Source organism: Anopheles arabiensis, chromosome 3 (assembly GCF_016920715.1).
Source record: "Anopheles arabiensis isolate DONGOLA chromosome 3, AaraD3, whole genome shotgun sequence".
Taxonomy (NCBI): Eukaryota; Metazoa; Arthropoda; class Insecta; order Diptera; family Culicidae; genus Anopheles; species Anopheles arabiensis.
The window spans coordinates 63,381,275-63,399,152 of NC_053518.1; the positions used below are offsets into that span (position 1 = coordinate 63,381,275).

At 50.7% G+C, this 17,878-nt stretch overlaps 1 protein-coding gene and 2 long non-coding RNA genes across 3 annotated transcripts in view; 2 read left to right on the forward strand and 1 right to left on the reverse strand.

The window, feature by feature from the left end:
• Nucleotides 1-12,391, forward strand: part of LOC120899894 — a 63,654-nt gene extending 51,263 nt beyond the window's left edge. The window contains exon 3 of the long non-coding RNA XR_005739119.1: nt 12,072-12,391. This is a non-coding gene — a long non-coding RNA (uncharacterized LOC120899894). The remainder of the gene's footprint in view (nt 1-12,071) is intronic.
• The window catches only part of LOC120899895, a 20,518-nt gene continuing 2,640 nt past the window's right edge, over nt 1-17,878 (reverse strand). The window contains exon 3 of the long non-coding RNA XR_005739120.1: nt 1-264. This is a non-coding gene — a long non-coding RNA (uncharacterized LOC120899895). The remainder of the gene's footprint in view (nt 265-17,878) is intronic.
• LOC120899891 (zinc finger protein jing) overlaps nt 12,453-17,878 on the forward strand; it is an 18,903-nt gene continuing 13,477 nt past the window's right edge. Inside the window, exon 1 of the mRNA XM_040306218.1 lies at nt 12,453-17,864. Coding sequence (XP_040162152.1) covers nt 12,567-17,864 — 5,298 coding nt within the window. The 5' untranslated portion in view covers nt 12,453-12,566. The remainder of the gene's footprint in view (nt 17,865-17,878) is intronic.

A 17,878-nucleotide genomic window follows, 5' to 3' on the forward strand; every position in this document is an offset into this window, starting at 1 on the left:
TCTAATAAAATGTTTCAACAACCACACTTAAAACTCGACTCGTGTAACGTGACTCATACCACCTCGCCCGGTGACGGTCGTCTCCTGGCCATGTCAAACGGTACGTCCTTCTCCGGTGCATTTGCAGTTAGAATGCGGTTCGCCTCGGTACGTGTGCATCAGCAGCAGCAGTAACCTATTCTTCTGGGCTCTCTGCTTCGTGCCGTGCTTCTCCCATCCCAATGCTCTCTGCTGCTGCCCCGAAAGCGTCGTCTGAAAAGATATCTGAAAAAGAAACCATGGGCAGTAGCAACCCCACCTTACAGCATTGCAGTTTCACTACATCCTCTCTAGCATGAAGATGATGCCCTTCTCGGTACCATCGAAGCGCGGGGGCTGCATTTGTTGTGTGTTCCGTTCGTTTGTTCATCCATTCGATCTGTGTGTGTGTGTGTGTGTCTGTGTGTTTCCTCATCCCTGTGTTGAAGGTAGCACAACAACACAGGGCAGTGAGCAGTAAAAAAGCAACAGCAAAAAACACAACCGCGGGACAGTGTTAACCTTGTGCCGGGCTTACTGCTAACAAAATGGACACAACCAGACATCCACACTGCATATCCGGATGGACGACGCACCACAACGACGACACTGCTGCTGCTGCTGCCGTTTGCACACACGATGCAGACACAGATACCAATGGAAACTCAATCACGCAAAAAAAACACTCACACACACCGACAAGCATTAAAGCTGTGTGTGGCACAGAAGGGGACACTGCAGCAACCAACCTACACGACGGATACATCATGCCTGAGGAGACTTGCATTTGAAGTGAAACCTTCCAGGGCAGGGCTACCGGTGGCTTGAGAGGATAGGTGGTTGGGGCGGCCAAATCGTTGAGCTGCATCGCCCTGAGAGCAAGGCACACGATGGTGGAAGGTGAAACTCAAAGCGAACCCGGCCGAACCACCGCATGGGTGTCAAGTTGGGTTGCAATGGGTTAAAGGAAGGGAAGCAGAAAAAAAATCTAAGCATGTTTCTCAGTTGGTTAGAGTCCCACTGTGTCGAAGCTTGGGTCTGTGTCGCGAGTTACTACGAATGGGCGTTTCGGCAGCGTGCTCTATTATGGCCCTAGGCGGTGAGGCGTAGGTTGAGCGATTTTTTACATGCGAGTTTAGCTTGCTCGCGTCCTGAAGAGGTGCTAATAGGTCGTCGTTCGGGGTGATGCGAGGAGTGAGTCCAAAAAAACGCCCCCATCCCCACGCTCCCTCAATCTTAGGAAACGAAAGAAGAAAAGGGTGTGGAGCGTATTTGTTGCTAGGCAGGAAATGAAGTGATCCGAGCCGTTCGAGCGGAACTGTTGATTTTGACTATCAACACTATTTTGAGGGTTTTTTGTTGTTTCCCCGTTTTTGTTACTTTTACTTTCGATTTTGTTTCGAGAAAAGTGATGTGCTCACATTATGTGAAGTGTTTCAAATTTAAAGGACCAATAGTATGTTTAATTTAATTTTGAGAATGTATGCTCTTATTACGAATTTAAAGAGAGACGAATGATCTACATCCCTTAAATACATCAATGATACTTTGAATACGTTTATTGACTAGCTTTATAAATATGTTACTGCACTGAAACGATTTTTTCAGGCATTAAATCAAAGAGATGTCATTTGTAGACATCTAGAGCAATTTTTTGAAGTCCATTTAGAATTAAGTGCGAAATCACTTCATTCTTTAAAATAAAAATAATTTACCCAACATGGCCATATTTCTCCGGCTTCCCATATGGTGGCAGTGATTGATGTACGTGACTTGATTCTATTTAATTTGACATTTGAGCTGCGGGAAGCTGCTGCCACGTGCTCCAATCCGTCAAACTGCTAAATTTGACAGATGTTTGTAGTAAAAGATGCAATTTTGGAATACAATTTTCAATCTATCTCTAAGAACCACCGAAACGATTTGCGAGCGTCGTCCTTTTGCTCCACTTTCATGAAGGTGTTGTCAAACATGACTAAATTGGAATGTATTATTTTTCTGTTCGTTGAGCAATAGCACTGCCGAACGCGCGCGCTCTTGATGCGTTGGATGTGTGAAAGAGAAACGAAACAACAGCAAAAGAAAGAAAGAAGGGAGCAAGTGGAGAGAGAGCGAGAGCGAGGGGAGAACGTTTGATGTTTGCCGCCTTAAACCGGGACCCCAAAAGGTACGCGAACTCGTAAACGCGACTGCTGCTGCTGCTGCGGCTACGACTCCCCATCCACGGATTGATGTTTGGTGACTTGGCTGTAATCTAACTTTTGCTCTTAAAGTGTATGTGTGTGTATGTGTGTGTATGTGATACGTGCTTCATTTCATGTTGACGAGTTCATTCCCTTCAAAACGCTCCGCATAGATATGGATCAACATTGAACACAAAACTGTTGTTGTTGCCCTCTTTTGACAGGAGGAGGAGAAGGGTGTTTGTTTCTGACTAGACATGCGTTTTCAGCTTCACCTTTATTCCACCCTTCCCTACCTCCCAGTGCGTCTCTAATCGCTTACGGTGGCTTTAATTTAAGCTAATTAACTTCTTCGATGTTAAACTGTTGTGTTGTTTGGTCGGAGGAGGTTAGGTTGCGCTTCCCTAGGGCGCGCTCCTCGTTGAACCTTTTCCCGCGTTGATTAGGTTTTGTGTACATGTCGATAACTATCGCTCTGCACCTGCTAGAATTGGCCTGCAATGGTGCCTAGCCTCCGTGGGAGAATCATTTAGTGTATTGAGCCAATACCAAGTACACTCACTCAACGAGACATACTTCTCTCTGAAATGTGAGCCAAATGTGCAGAGATATCGTATAAGAAGAAGGTGTATGACACGTTGTGTTGTCTATCTGCTCGGGTTTATGACCTAACGCTTCTTCCAATTTCCTGTCCTGTGGGAAGTGTGTTGTTCGGTATCACTTTTCACCTGAGTCCTTCTGACCCATGGATTGGGGAGCCCGAAGTTTGAGGAGGGTTTGAAACATACGTACACCCCCATATCATCGCTCATCCCACAATCTCTGGTGTGCCCAGAGCCCTAGCCCACTCACCTTCCTTTGCTTTCCTTCTTCCCGCGCGATAATGAACGCTTCCGGAACAATTACCTAATGATATGGTTTTCTAAACGTTTCGGCCGTTTTTTTCTTCTTCTCTCCACTCCTTTCTTTGTGGAGTAAACTTTGCATGTTTCCTTCTTAATGTTACTTCCGCTTCGGAACTCGCTTGGTATCGTATGTGTGCGGGGTGTTTTTTAGACACTGAGAAATTGCCCGCAACAGACAGAGTAAACCCAAGAGCTCTCTATCTGTGTGTGTGTATGTTTGTAGGTAGAGCCCACCGTGTACTCCTCCAAACCCCGAATGAATTATGATAGAATCATTCAGTAGGAAAAAGACCAGGGGTTGCTCCTCACTTCTACATTTATAGCTCCCCAATAACCCCACATTAAGAGAACCCCGTAGAAGAAGGGTTAAAATCACTCACTCTACCCCTGTAGTAGTAAGGGACAGTAAGGCAGAACCTCCGCAACCTCCTACCATACACAACACACTCATAGTGTTACGGCGTTGCGCTGTGTGCCCCTTTGCCGAAACGGAAGCAACCAATTAATGAATGGTTCTGTATAATTTATGCCCCGCCTCCGCTTCATCAAAACCCAGACTGCTGCTACCACCAACCTGGCTAGTCCCGGCACTCCCCCAGTGTAAGGTAAACCCTAATGCGGCGTGCCATTATTTTATACCTCTCGAACCATATCACCCTTCTAGGAAGGCTCTTGAGGGGCTTGTCTCGGGGGGGGGGGGGGGGGAAGACTATCTACGAGAAGGCGCCGGTGGTTTGGTTTAGTTTTGTGTGAGACATTACGAGTGGTATTGAGAAAATCGAGTCCTCTACAGGTGTGAATGAATGTCTACTTTTTGTACAGCTTTGTAAATTATGACAAATAGATAGAAACATATTTAGATGCAAATGCCTTGAGTGTTATAGCCAATTAAAAATAAATTTGATTTATCTACATATAGGGTAGCAGTTTACCTTTGTTTAACGATCATAGCAAACGACTATTTTTGGTCCTTCGAACCGGATTTTTGTTTGTTTGGTTGAGCAAGCCCAAAACGAAGCGTAAGTTATTGACTTCCTAAACGTGATCATTTTTTAAAGCATCCCCTTCTTTAAAACGCTTTTTATGTCTTACGACCCTCAACACATAAAAATATGCTACATTACAAAAAAAAACATAATTCGTTAAGCAGACACCATCATCATCATTACCCTAGAGTGTAGTGAAGGTAAACCCCAACGATGCATGTTTTGCTTTTGACATCCATAAAGAATTAATTTCCATATTGATTGGTTTCTTGTCTCTCTATCTCTCTGTGTATGTGTTATCGTCTGAACAAAAGCTCAAGCGACATAAACATTTTTTATGGCAGACCCAAAGCATAAATCATAACCTTCGCGAGCGAACCGGGGAGGACTACCACAGGGAAAGTAGTTGATGGGCATGTAAATGGAAAAAGGTAACACCAAACACAATACTTGTAGGAGAGGATAATGGCAAATTACACGACATACAAATGTACAAGAGGATACATTCAGTTGCCGGAAGATGGGAGGGAAAGTCCGTGACAGTCTTCAGTCTGTTGTGTCTTGCCGGAGAATATGTTTAAAAATCGAACAACTGTGAACAACTGAAGTCAACAAAAAACAAAACAAATCAACGAGCTTAAACGTAAAGGCAAATGTTTCTCCCACTCTACCACATTTCTTCTTCACTCGTCTATCTCAAGCGATTGTAATGCACTTCCTGTAAACAAAAAACTCGCTGTGGATGCTGTGTGTCCTCTCCACCATCGTCTGAGGCGCTCGAGGCGAGAAAAGGAACAGCGTTATGTGTGTTTCTGTTCCTACAACGTGCAGTCGAGGCGAATTTTGGGCGCATGGCCAATTGAGTAGGAGGGTAGTATGTTTCTTGCCGGTACCACCTACCACTCCTCCCTTATCTCCCCGACCGAGTTCGAGTCGGTCATTGGACCGAAAACCAAGGTCATGCATTGACTGTGAAAAGCGATCTCCTCCTCTACACTCCTTTTTTTTTGGTTTAGTTGTTTCACGCTTTTGCTGCTGCGCGATCGTTCGCGATCATACGCAGGAACTTGCTCCGTTGGGTCCGCCGCGTTTGTTATCTCTTTCGCTCTCTTTCGCTCTTTCTCGCTTGTTTTGGGGCTCTGGCTTCAATCCTTCATTCCCCCGGGCCACTATTTATGGGCTTCTCGTCGTCGCCGTCGTCGTCGTCGTGAGCTGAGTTGCATATCCTTGCGGCGGCAATAGCTCCATCCTTCTTTCGTTGCTGTTTGCTCCCTTTTCCCATCTGCTGCGTCGTTCGTGTCCCATTGCTTACGGTCAGGGCCGCACCAGACCAGTTCCTTTTGGCTGATGGTTCTTTCCCTCTGGGTGTGTGTATTTGTGTGCTTGTGTGTGTGTTTGTGGAAGTGCGCCGATCTTCCGTTTTCCGTCCCAGTAGTGCCCAGTTCCAGTTCACTCGCTCATCTGTTTTTATCGTCTCCGTTGTTCATTGTGTACCTTCCTTCGCTTCCTCTTTTTCCTTTAAACCCAATCATTATGGCCTTCGTTCATTCGTTTATGTGTGTGTGTGTGTGTTTTTATGCCTCTTCAAATCATTTTTTTCTCTTACTTTGATTAACTTTATAACATTTTCACCATCTTTTTCGCCCTTCGCGCGCACCACTTCAATGAGCGCCCAGGGTTCTGGGGTTCTGTTTCTCCCTTCATTTTTACCTCATCGATTCCGTGTCCCTCGTTGCGTTGTTGCGTGTATGTGTTGGTGTATTAAGGGCGGCGGGTTTTTTTACATGCGTTGTTATTTAACATTTTGTCCAATTTTACTTAATCGCCACACTTTGTTATGCCTCGTTTTTTGTGTTTCTTGTTCCTTCTTTTTTGCTTAATTTTCTCATTTCTTTCGCATCTTTTCCAACCTGCCACTTATACCACATGCAAGTGTGTGCGTGCGAGAGGGGAGGTAAGGTTATGTGTTGATTTTTTTGCTGTTGCTTTGTACTTCTCTCTTCGTGCTCCGTTTGTTGCTCGATTTTTGCTTTCTTTCATTCCTTTCTCGTTCGTTGCTAAGCTGTGCCTTGGGTTGGTTTGATTTTGAAAATTCGCGCTTTTGTCCGCGCATGCTATCGCCCGTGTTCTAATCGCTAATACTCGTCATGGGGTGTTTGTGTGTTTGGCCGGGGCCGGCATAGTTATAGCGTTTGTTTTCCGAATTCTTCTGTCTCGTCGTTTCACACAATCTGCTGCTGCTGCTGCTCTTTCCCTTCTCGCCATTCATTCGGCGGCGTGGCTAGTTAACATTCCGCGCGCAGCTTTTTCCCGGATTGGCAAATATTTTAAAGCTCTTTATGTCACCGATGAAGGGGGTGGTAGGGGGGACGGAAGGAGACGGAAGGCAGACAGAGTTCGCACATGGCACTAAATTGTTCAACCACGGTGAAAAGTGTTGTTTGCCTGCAGGGTGGCGGCGTGCGTTGTGCGAAACCTTTCTTTCAAGCAACTGCCGGCCGGTATGGGTTTTTTTTTATGGTCAATGAATTTCATTAGAATATCTTATCATTTGACTGTTGCTATTAGTTGAGATTGTTTTCGTAATGTTCCTTTCGTAAATACAACTAGCTTTTACGAATAGACAGTGGTGTGGTCCTGGTACAAAATTAATTAAGGCATATTATACAGACGATTGTTCGTGCTTAATTATAGGAGTCATTTTTTAAATTCAGCATAACTTTCTTAGAGCAAAAAAATATTCTTAGATAGCAAATAGGACTATTTGAATCAATGGATAGTTAATAACGAATATATGATTTCAGTTTAATTGCGTTTGATATTGAAAAAAAAAACTATTTAAAATGTCCTTTTGTTTTACAACAAAAGATGCATAAAAGGCATTTAATTGATTTGTTTATTATTTCTGTGAGTGATTTTAAAGCAGAGTATGTTAGCTAAAGCAAACCGATTAGCCAGTACGCGTAATCGCATCTGTGTCGAACATATAATCAATAAACCTACAATGCCCAGTGGTAACTCCCTTGGCAATGGCATTCCCCCTCCGCCGGGGATAGATAATCAAATGGTTCTCCCAATAAACGAAACTGATGGAATCACCAATAAAATGTCGTTCGACTATGAACACGCTACTCCCTATCCCCTCTCCAAAACAGGCGTTTTGCTCTTCATTTATGCTTTCAACATAACCAACCTGCAGCAGCAACCAACCCCATTCCACATACTATTGCGTATGTTGCCCTTGCGTGCATTGGTGCACTGCTATCAACCAACATAATAATAATATTAATAATAGTAATAATAATAAGGGAAAATATCAAAAACGCACGCAAAATTTCCTAAAACCTTACCGCACGTCCCTCCCGTGCGCTAGAATCGCTTTCACGCGCGCTCGCTGTTCTGTATGCGTGTTTACCAGCCCCCAGCCCATTAACATGGTGTAGCCACAAACGGGGGAAAGAGCCGTTCGGGACGGGGCCACACGGGGGCATGTTTTTAATGGGTACGCATAAAATTAATTAAATTCATTTCCCCATAAATTCTACCGTCGTCGTCGTCGTCGTCGTCGAAAACTCTCGCTACTCCCCCGGGCCGTCCCGATTTGTTTTGACCATTTGCCTCTCGCTAGAACCCCAGTGTGTGAACCTCCACTCCTCCTCGCACCCCTGTCGGTGTGTTAAAACGGAGCTATTTTATTATGCGGGATGTTTGCCTCACCACCCAACATTTGCGTGCGGCGTCTCTCTCTCTCTCCTGCCCTGTGTTCCATTACGAAATCCTGAGGTTGGTTGGGGGGAAGGGAGGGATTGAAATCCTGAGCGCACAGGTTGTGTTCTGGCAAAATATAATGTTCAGGAATGTGAGTTCCCATGGCAGTTTGCGTTGCGTCGGCCTGCGACGGACGGTCTGGTTCCAGTGTTTGTGTTCAGGATTGCTACGGCTGCATTCCAGCAGTGTCAAGCAGGACAGTCGTAAACGCGCTTGTGACGCTGCAATGCTGCTATAATTCGAGGGAGCTTTTCCGATGTTTTATTCAAAATCAGAACCTACATTTTCAGTCAGTAACCAATATTAGCGATTTTATAGTTCACACCGATTGTACCATAAACCATCTTTACTCTTCTTGGGGGCGCATACTTACGCCTCTTACGGAAGATCTCTAATTATGAACACGATGAGAATGATAATCATAATCGTGCCATGATGATGGGAGAGTTAGAAAGAAGGAAAAAAAGGAAGGTACGCTTATTTTATTTCCTCACTTTTCTCCCTCTTCTCAAACCTTCCAGTAGAGTAGCGCAAAATCATGCTTCCTTCGATAATATATAAAAGGGGGAGTGTGGTGGCAAAGTACGCGCAAGATAAATAATGAACTTTTCCTAACTTCATCTCGAACTCCCATCATCATCTTTCGCTGGATAGACAATGCTGCTGCCTCGCTCCACACCTGTACGAAGGAAGAAATGACTGGTGTGTGGACCCCAGCATTTCCAAATATTCTCCCGATGATAAATGGTGCCTAAGTGTTTCTTGAGCGTGCGTAATGAGTTTGGTCTTGTGGGCGGAGAGGGGAGAGGGGGATAAGGTAGGAAGCCCTTCGGAAATAATACAAAACTGGCGGTGGGATGCTGCTTGCTGCGTACAAGCCAACATCACCTTAACAACTGTGCTGCAGCTAGGTAATCGTTTTCCTGTACCGAGTTTGTTGTTGTCTGCGGTTACGGATACACAGGGTCCGTGTATTCCTTTCGCCTGTCTCAGTCTTGTGTGTAACTTTGTTGCGATGTCCGATCCACCTACAGGAACCTTTTTCCCCCTTCCTTTATTCGGGTCGTGTAGATCGGAACAAAAGCTTCCTTTTGGACGGGACTAATGTGTGTGTGTATGTTGTGCTCTGGTGGAACCAAGATTGTGTGTCGAATTTGGTCGATTTTCGGTAGAGGGAAATGGGTGAGTCTCCCTCAAGAACGCGGGAAAGTATTTCGAATAACGTCTATTGGTTTTCGGACCCAATTCGGGCGGTCCAGAAAAAAACGCCCGGAAGGAATGCTCCGGAGCAACAACATAGCATAACGAAACGAATGAGAGTGAAATTTTGGTCTTACTCTTACGTATGCGTATGTATGTAGGAATTTCATTTAACTTTACACGCTTGCGTCCCCATGAGAAACGTATCCCATCGAGGTAGAAATGTTTCCGTTCGGCGGAGGGGTTACGGTCAACGTTCGGTATGGAATGCATGGTGGAAAGAAGAAGTTAACAATCATCAATAAGACAATAAGAATTGAAGGTTCCGCACACATTGTAGTCAATGTTGTTGTCTGATTTAATTATTATTTTTTTATAATATAGCTATCATCGTGCTTATGATGAAGCTTACAGGTGCCTTTATTTATACTAGCTTTTCTTTAACTTATTCTATGTCATTTAACAGAAAGTTACAATTTATGAAGATATTTACACTAGCTACTAGCCGATACTTTTTTAAATTCTTTTTTTATTTGATAAAAAGCTACACCTTTTTGACAGTTGTTAGCTCTTCTATTTGGCGTAACGTCCTACAAAGACATGCCGGCCTATACAGATTTTCGCGACTTAATTCAGTACCACCGGATTACCGGATAGTCAATCCTTGCTACGGTGGGACGGTTCACCCTAGGCTTGAACCCATGACGGGCATGTTGTTGAGACGTTAGAGTTCACGACTGTATCACGGGACCGCCCCTGGTGTACAGTTGTTAGTTGTACAGTCTGAATCAATCGCAGAATATATTCTTAGTAAAAATATAAAATGAAAGTGAAAATAAGGAAAAAACAGTGACTGAATATAAACCTTGCAACATTTTAAACATTTGTTTGTAAATGTTTTGTATAATTAAATAATTGTGCTATCAAACAGATCAGCTTCTCATAACGTATTGGTTGATGTACCGAAGAAGCGGAAGATTTAATATTGAATGGAATTTCCCTAACTTCTGACAGCTGCCTTCAACGAAGAAGAACTACGAACCAAAATTCCAACGCTTTTCGGGCTGAAATTCAGGTGAGAAGCTCTTGTAGAGTTTCTGCCTTCGCTCGTGCATCCGTAGCACCTTCAACTCCATTACCACCAAACGCCAGCCGCCAAGCACTCAGGACGGGGGAGCATTCAGCAGCTAATGAAACAAACTCACCAGCCAACGAGGGGGAGAGGAGGTTAAGAAAAAGGATTCCCACTCAGCCGCACCAGAACACACACACACACGTACGTACGTACACAATGTCTGCGCGCTGAAGTGTATGGAGTGTAAGCTAAAGGAAAGAGACCGAACTTGATCTTGCCATGTATAATGTTGCGGCGGGACCACAAACCAAACTCACCTCACCTCACACAATGGCATCACCCCATCGTCCCCATGTGTTTTGTGCAGCACGCTGCTGGACTTGGACTTTGTGCTTTGTGCCGTGGCCCCGACTCCCCACGGGTCAGTTGGCTGTGTTGTGCTGTGCGTCTGTGAAGGTTCCAGCGAGGAGCATAACGCGCGCGGGCCCGTTTGGTGTGTTGCTGCTGATGCTTTCTGCTGTGTGCGTCCATCTATCTGAAGTCATGCGCATAAACATTGGCTACTTTCGCGCTTCGTTTCATGCCCCCGAGCTCAGTGTGTGTGTGTGTGTGTGAGAGCCAGGAGTGGAGTGGATTGGAAGGCATCGGAGAAAAGGGGAGCAGAGAGCGTATGTTTTCATGAATAAAACATTGCAATTCTACCATGCTTACGCCCTTCCCTCGGGCACCACCTCGGTCGATTTCGTAGGCCCCGATGTATGCCATGTATATCCCGACACGGTGGGACACGGTTTTCCAGTTGATGTCTCTAACCACTCTGGCGAGAGGCCAACTATTCCCTGCCCGATCATCCATCATCCTGTATTTGCGGGTACCGATACCTGTGCCCCTCGACCGCTAGTATCTATCGTTCAATTCCTTTTCAGAACCGGAAGAAGTGCGAATGCCTCCGAGTCTTCTTTTCATGCAAATTCTCCAATTCTTCCCAAAGTGTAGTGCCTTTCCACCTTGCCTGCGGAAAGAAGAGTGGAAGAAATTGCCCCGCCGGCCAGTCAGCCAGAGCCCAGGGTAACACAAAACACGCCCAGTATAAGCGGCCGTGCGGTTGACGTTTGAAAGCCCCCAGAGAAGCATGGCGGGAATAAAAGCGAAATTGATTTCCTCCACAGGTTTCTGGTTGGGGTGGTCGCTCGCGCTCGAACTTGGTCCATTAAGTTGTGTGTGTGCGCCCGAAAGCAAAACCTGTTTACTGTGCCGTCTCCTTGACACTCTCCTAGGTTATTCCATTTAATGCGACTCCGGTCCACCTCTCGCTGTGTTGCTCCGTGCGAGTCATCTTGGTCCCTTGCTCTCTCGGTCAGTTGGGTCAACCGGGGCCCCCAATATTTCGCATTACTCACACAGACCAACACACACATACGCACAGGCAAAATTACAAAATACTGTCGAGCGCGTTGCAAAACCCGCGAGACGAAGGACGACGATATCATCATCCTCTTCCCCACCAAGGAGCACAAAACGCGAAGAAACAAACGAAGAAAAACTGTACCACAAAGAGGTCAATGAACGACCAAATATGAGCCCACCCACCTTCCCCTTGCCCTTGTTGGGCTCTGGAGAGAGGCAGGGAGCTCCGAGCAGACAGTCGACAGCAGCAGGAGGGCATAAGGAACTGGAACTGAATGGGAGTCTGTGTGACTCAAAGATGTGAATCTCAGCAAACCGGATTTTTTTTTTCGCGCGCGCATTCACGTACCGGTTCATATTTTTTTAGCTCTCTTTTCCATACGCTCTTTTTATCACTCCGTCTCTCCCTTACTGCCAGGGGTTTTAAACTACCTAAAATCATGATTTCCGCTACAGCTATTTAATTTTTGATTTCTAGATAAAAGCCCTATCATCTAACCATCGTTCTTTTTCTCTCTCTTTTTGGCAGCAGTCGCCGATTGTTAGCTTCCTCTCTCTCTCTCTCTGTACTTGGGAAACGGTGACGGCTCGGTCCGATGCTGGCAAAGCAACAGCACGACATGGCGATGGTGTCGACGTCTGGTGGACAGTAGCGAAAAAAACATGCATCAGGAGGAAACGCTTTCGGTACAGCACCAATCTCAGCGACGACGCGGTGATCGAGGAAGAGGAGTGAAAGCACGGAAGGAAGGAACAGCAGCAGATAGAAGATGTCGTCGCCAGCCGTACTAGCTGGGACGCCGCACCGATAGCTGTGTGTGAGAAAGAACGAGCCTCCACTATTTAGCCGAACCCAATGCAGGAACCGGCAGTCGGTAGTAGCCACAGTTCGCAGGAGAATCGACGCAGCCGACGAAGACGTGGACGCAGAAAGGAGGAGCAGCAGCAGCAGGTAGCAGGTTCCGCGAGAACGGAATTTGAACGCAACGGGAACGGCACACTCGACTGAAGCGGAGAACCGAGCATGGCACCCCACACCCAAACCGCCGGTGGAGTAGGGGGCATCACGATAAAGCAACCATTTCAACGGCGTCAGTGGCCATACAACACGGTCAACACGGCCGGCACGGCAACGAATGCTGTAACCGCCGGCACCACCACCACCACCACCAACAACAACAACAACAATACGACAAACGCTGCAGGCAGCGGCACCTCGACGCTGGCCGGTAACAACAACACTAGTATAAGCATAAGTAGTAATAGTAGCAACAGTGCCGCGGCCAACAGCAATGGCGGCGGTGCATCTCACACAACGGCAGCCGTTGCTGCGACTGGAACGACAGCGGCGGCGGCATCAAGCGCTGGAACGACGACGAGCGCCACAGCAACAGCAGCCACCATCACTGCCTTTGCGACGACCCAGTCACAGACGAATGGCAGTAGCTTCTCCACAGCCAACAACAGCAACACTGCCACGGCTGCTGCCGCCGCCGTCGCACTGCTGCGGGTCGCTTCCGCCGGCACATCGGCCAGCCTGGCCGTGAGCCCGGCGAACAAGCTGAAGCGCCTGCAGCCGACGACGGTGACGGCATCGACGGCTGCCACCGCGCCCCCAACCACCACCGGTGTTCAGACAGACGGAACTGGAAAAAGCAATAGCAGCAACAGCAGCAATACCGGCGGCAGCATCCACCACCACGTGGCCGCCTCCGCCAAACGGGCCCGCCCGAATCAGCAGGAGGGCGCGGGCAAGATTGTGTGTAAGTCAGTCGGCACGAACACGAACGGTCCGCCCGCACTGGTCGCGGTCAGCAGTGCTGCCAGCCAGAAAAAGTTGACGCAAATGGCGATCGTTGCGGCGAGCGCGGCCAGCCACAACAACAATAGCCCCAGTCAGGCGGCGATGTTGATGAAGGCCGCTGCAACGTCCCTACCAGCGACGGCAGCGACTACCACCACCAACACCTCCGCCAGTATGCTGACGGCTGCCGCAGCCGCCACCGCCCTCACGGCGGACCTGGCAAAGGCAAACAAAATCACGGGATACTTCAAGTCGCAGCTGAAACCGCCCAACACGTTCCAGAGCTTGAAGAAAAGCATCAAAACCGTTGCCGGACGTGCGTCGGCAATGCAGCAGCAGAAGCGGAAGCAGCTTACGGACGGCTCCACGGAAGGCTGCCCGGAACTGACGGCCGCCTCTACCGCCACCACCAGCAGCACCACGACTACGATCAAACTGCCAATGAACGGAACGAGGACGACGGCCGGTCTCGTCAGCACTGCGACGAGCTCCAGCTCCTCCACCTCCACGCCGGCACCCTTCTCGGAGGTGGACGTGGAGAAGTATTTGAAGCTGTTTCAGCAGCAGACGACAGCACTGGGCAAACCGGCAAATGCAATATCACCAGCGACGGTAGCGCTGGAAGCGGTCGCTATAGCAACGCTGGCCGCATCTGAGGCGGCCGCCACTGCCAACACCACTAGCAGCAGTGCCAGTTCTTCCTCCTCCTCCTCGGTGGTAGCCACCTCCACCAACAGCAATGCGGCGATCGTGTCGAAAAAGGTGGAGCGCAAGACAGCACGCATCGCGCCGACCGTGTCGGCCACGCGCAAGATCAGCCACACCGTACAGGGCGGTCTTGGTGTGGGTGGAGCGTCCGTCGTAACCGGGCAGACAAAGAAGCCCATCAACATTGCGCCGCGCACCACCACGGTCAGCAGTACGACCGCGGTCTACCAGCACACGATCGTGGCGGCACCGGCGGCAACGAGCACTGCCGCCACCAGCAGCAACACTACCGCCAGCGTGCACCACCATCATCAGGCGACTTCGACGACGACCACCACCACGCAGAAGACTGAGCATCCCATGCTGCTGGGCAAAACGAATCCCTCGCCGCCGGTCCTGCTCACCACCATCCGTCTGCCGGCTGGTACGGCGACGGCGGCGGCGACGGCGGTCTCGCAACAACAGTCACAGCAGCAACCGACACTGCCAACCGTGTCGTCCCAGTCGCAAACGGTACAGACCGGTGCTACAACCCAGTATAAAACGATCGTTCCCCACCCACCAGTACCAGCCTCGTCCAGTGCTGGCGCCTCCACCGCCGCCGCCACTGCAACATCAAAGCCATTGTCGAGTTCAAAACATACGACAGCGGTCAATACGTCGGCCGCCGACACCACCACCACGATCGCCCCAACGGCGGCCGTCTTTCAGTTTCACCACCATCACCAGCTGACGGGAGGAGTGGGACCCGGCCAGATACCGAATCTGGTGCAGATCTCGAACCTACTTCCCCTGGCCCAACAGCCGCCAAAGCTAGCCGGCGGTGCTTCCCTCACGCTCACCACAGCGGCTAGCGCGGCCGCCATCCAGCAACAACAGCAACAACAGCAGCAGCAACAACAACAATCGGCATCGGCCGCGGCCGCTGCCGCATTCGCATCCGCGCTCGGTACCGGCACCCCGACGGCTACGGCCGCCAACCTGCTAGTCAACGCGAACGGCCTTAGCAGCGGTGCAGCGGCCGGGCTGCTGCGTAGCGGAGCAACCGGAAGCAATGGCAACGCGTCCGGCCCGGCGGCTGGCCCAACGCCACAGCTCGTCATGAACGCGACCATCATCAAAATCCATCAAATACAGCAGCAACAGCAGCAGGCGGCCGCTGCCGCCGCCCAGCAAGCGGCACAGCAGCAACAGCAGCAGCTGATGGCAGCCGCGGCCAATTCGGTTGCGAACGCGGCAGCCGCAGCGGCAGCCACCCAGCAGCAGCAAAGCTTCACCATGGAGGCGTCCGCGATGAACATGAACTTTAGCGGCATGTTTGCCACCAAACCGACCACCACGGTGGTGCCGTACTCGTGCCAGACAACGGCGGCCGGGCGCGCCACCGCCTACCACCAGCAGCAGGCCGGCCCCCAGGCCCTGTACTCCTCGGCGCTGAACCACTTCGCCGCCGCCCAGCAGCACGCACAGCAGCATCATCCGCAGCAGCTGTTCATGACGCCCACGGGCGGGATATTCGTGAACGCGGCCGCCATCCCGGCGATGATCAGTTCGCAGCTGAGTGCGGCCTTCACCCAGGCGACGGCCAACATTCCCGCGCTGCATCCGCTGCAGCCGCCACTGCCAGCATCGTCGCAAGCCACGACGAGTGGCAGCGCAAACGGTGGCAGTGCCGCCGCCGCCCCCGGACAGTTACCAAATATCACAGCTATCATCCAACAGAGCAACGGCGGAACGGCCGCTAGCGGCGGCAGTGCTGCTGCCGCCCAGCAGCAACAACAGCAGCAACATCATCACCACCATCACCATCAACTACTGGCGAACATTTCGCCTGCAATCCTCTCGAACCTGCAGGTAGCAACGGCGGCAGCGCTCGCCGGCGCTGGCACTGGTGTGAGTGCGAACAAGCTCGCTCTCGGACAGGCAACACCGGTGACGGGCGCTCAGTTTGTGCCAATCTCGGCTGCCGCTCACTACGGTGCCGGCACCACGATCTACGCAGCAGCACCGCAAACCCTCTCTATCGCGACGTCGATGCATCACGCACAGCAGCAGCAGCAGCAGCAACAACAGCAGCAACAACAACAACAGCAGCTGCAACACCAACAACAGCAACAGCAGCAACAGCAAGCAATCCTGTCGGCGGGTGTCCAATCGCTCTCTCCGCCACCGCTCGTGGCCACCGTGCCAACGTTCACCACCACCGGCAAACCGATCATGAACGCCGTACTGAACGGAGTCTCGTCAGCGGTGTCGTCCGGTACAACACCTTCTTCCGGTGCGCAAAAGCTGTCCCTCGGTGGCGAACCGCCGGGCCTGGTGCCGGTACAGCTTTCGAAGCAACCGCCGGTTGTTTCGTCGGCTGCGGCCGCACCACTTCCCAAGCTGGTCCGTTCCGGGGCGCTCCCGGCGCGCAGCAACGGGTCCACGCAAACGTCCGCGATCGTTGTGCCGCCAGCCGCACCCACCTCACCGCCGGCGCTCAACCCGCTCACGGTGGATTGTGGCAGCAGCAACGACAGTGGCATCGTGGCCAACTCCAGCGACAGCGAGGACAAGTCGCTCACGATCGATCTCTGTTCGCCCGGATCGCCGTCCGACACGTCCGACACGGCCAAGAAGGGCGAGGAAGGGGACGAGGAAGAGGAAGAAGATCATCATATTCACGACCACCATCACCATCACCATCACCGTCATCTGCATCAACGGCATCATCTGCATGGCAGCAAGGACGATACACGCACCACGACGTCGTCCCGATCGTCACCGCTCTCTACCTCATCCTCGGAAGACTCCGAGGATCTGATGATCGTCGACCATCATGCGCCGTCGGCAGAGACAAATACCACTGCAACGGTTGCATCCGTTGCGGTTTCACCGTTTCCGCCGCCACTGCGGCTACTGTCCGACGTGGCAGTCGCGGCTGCCGAGGCAGAAGCCGCTCTTCATCAGCAGCAACAGCAGCAGCAGCAGCAGACAGCTTCTGTGGTGCACCAACAACAACACGCCACGACCAATTCGTCCGTGCTAGAGCTGATCAGACAGAAGCATGAGCAGCAACAGCAACCGGACCAATCATCGATGGAGCAGGATGAGGAGGAGGACACATCATCGTCCAATGCCAAGCCAGAGGAGCAGCTGCTGCAACAGCAGGAGCAACAGCAGCAATTGCAGCACGAACCAATGTCCGTCGCTTCGTCCTCGTCTGGAACGGATCTTCAGGAAGACTACAGTGCCGCCCCGACGCCCCAAAGCAGCAGCTCGTCCGACGGTACGCTGACGTCGCAGGAGCCAAAGTCGTCCTCCCAGCTCGACGCCCGCCATGCGAACGCATCGCCCAGCTGCTCGCTGTCGGAGCAATTCTCCTCTCATCTATCGCCACCGAGCATCGACACGGAGATGACACTGGCGAACCCGCTCGCGCCGGAAGCAACCTGTGCCAAAAGCCCCATCCTTTCGCAGCCGAAAACGATCCGCTTCCCGGCACCGTCCGGTACGGCACCGCATCACAACTTCGGCCGCAAGGGCTTCCGCCGGTCGGGCGACGGGCGGCTGTACGGCGTGTGCTACTGGCGGGACTGTGACAGCAAGTACGACAGCAACACGCAGCTGCTGGACCATCTGCAGAACGCGCACGTCAACACGCAGAAGGACGGAACCGGCCTGTACGCCTGCCTGTGGGACGGTTGCAAGGTGCACAACAAGGAGTCGACCAAGTTTAACTGGCTGGAAAAGCACGTCCTCTCGCATGCCTGCACCAAACTGCACAAGTGCATCTTTGAAGGATGCGGCATGCGCTTCGCCTCACAGGTAAGGGATATAAA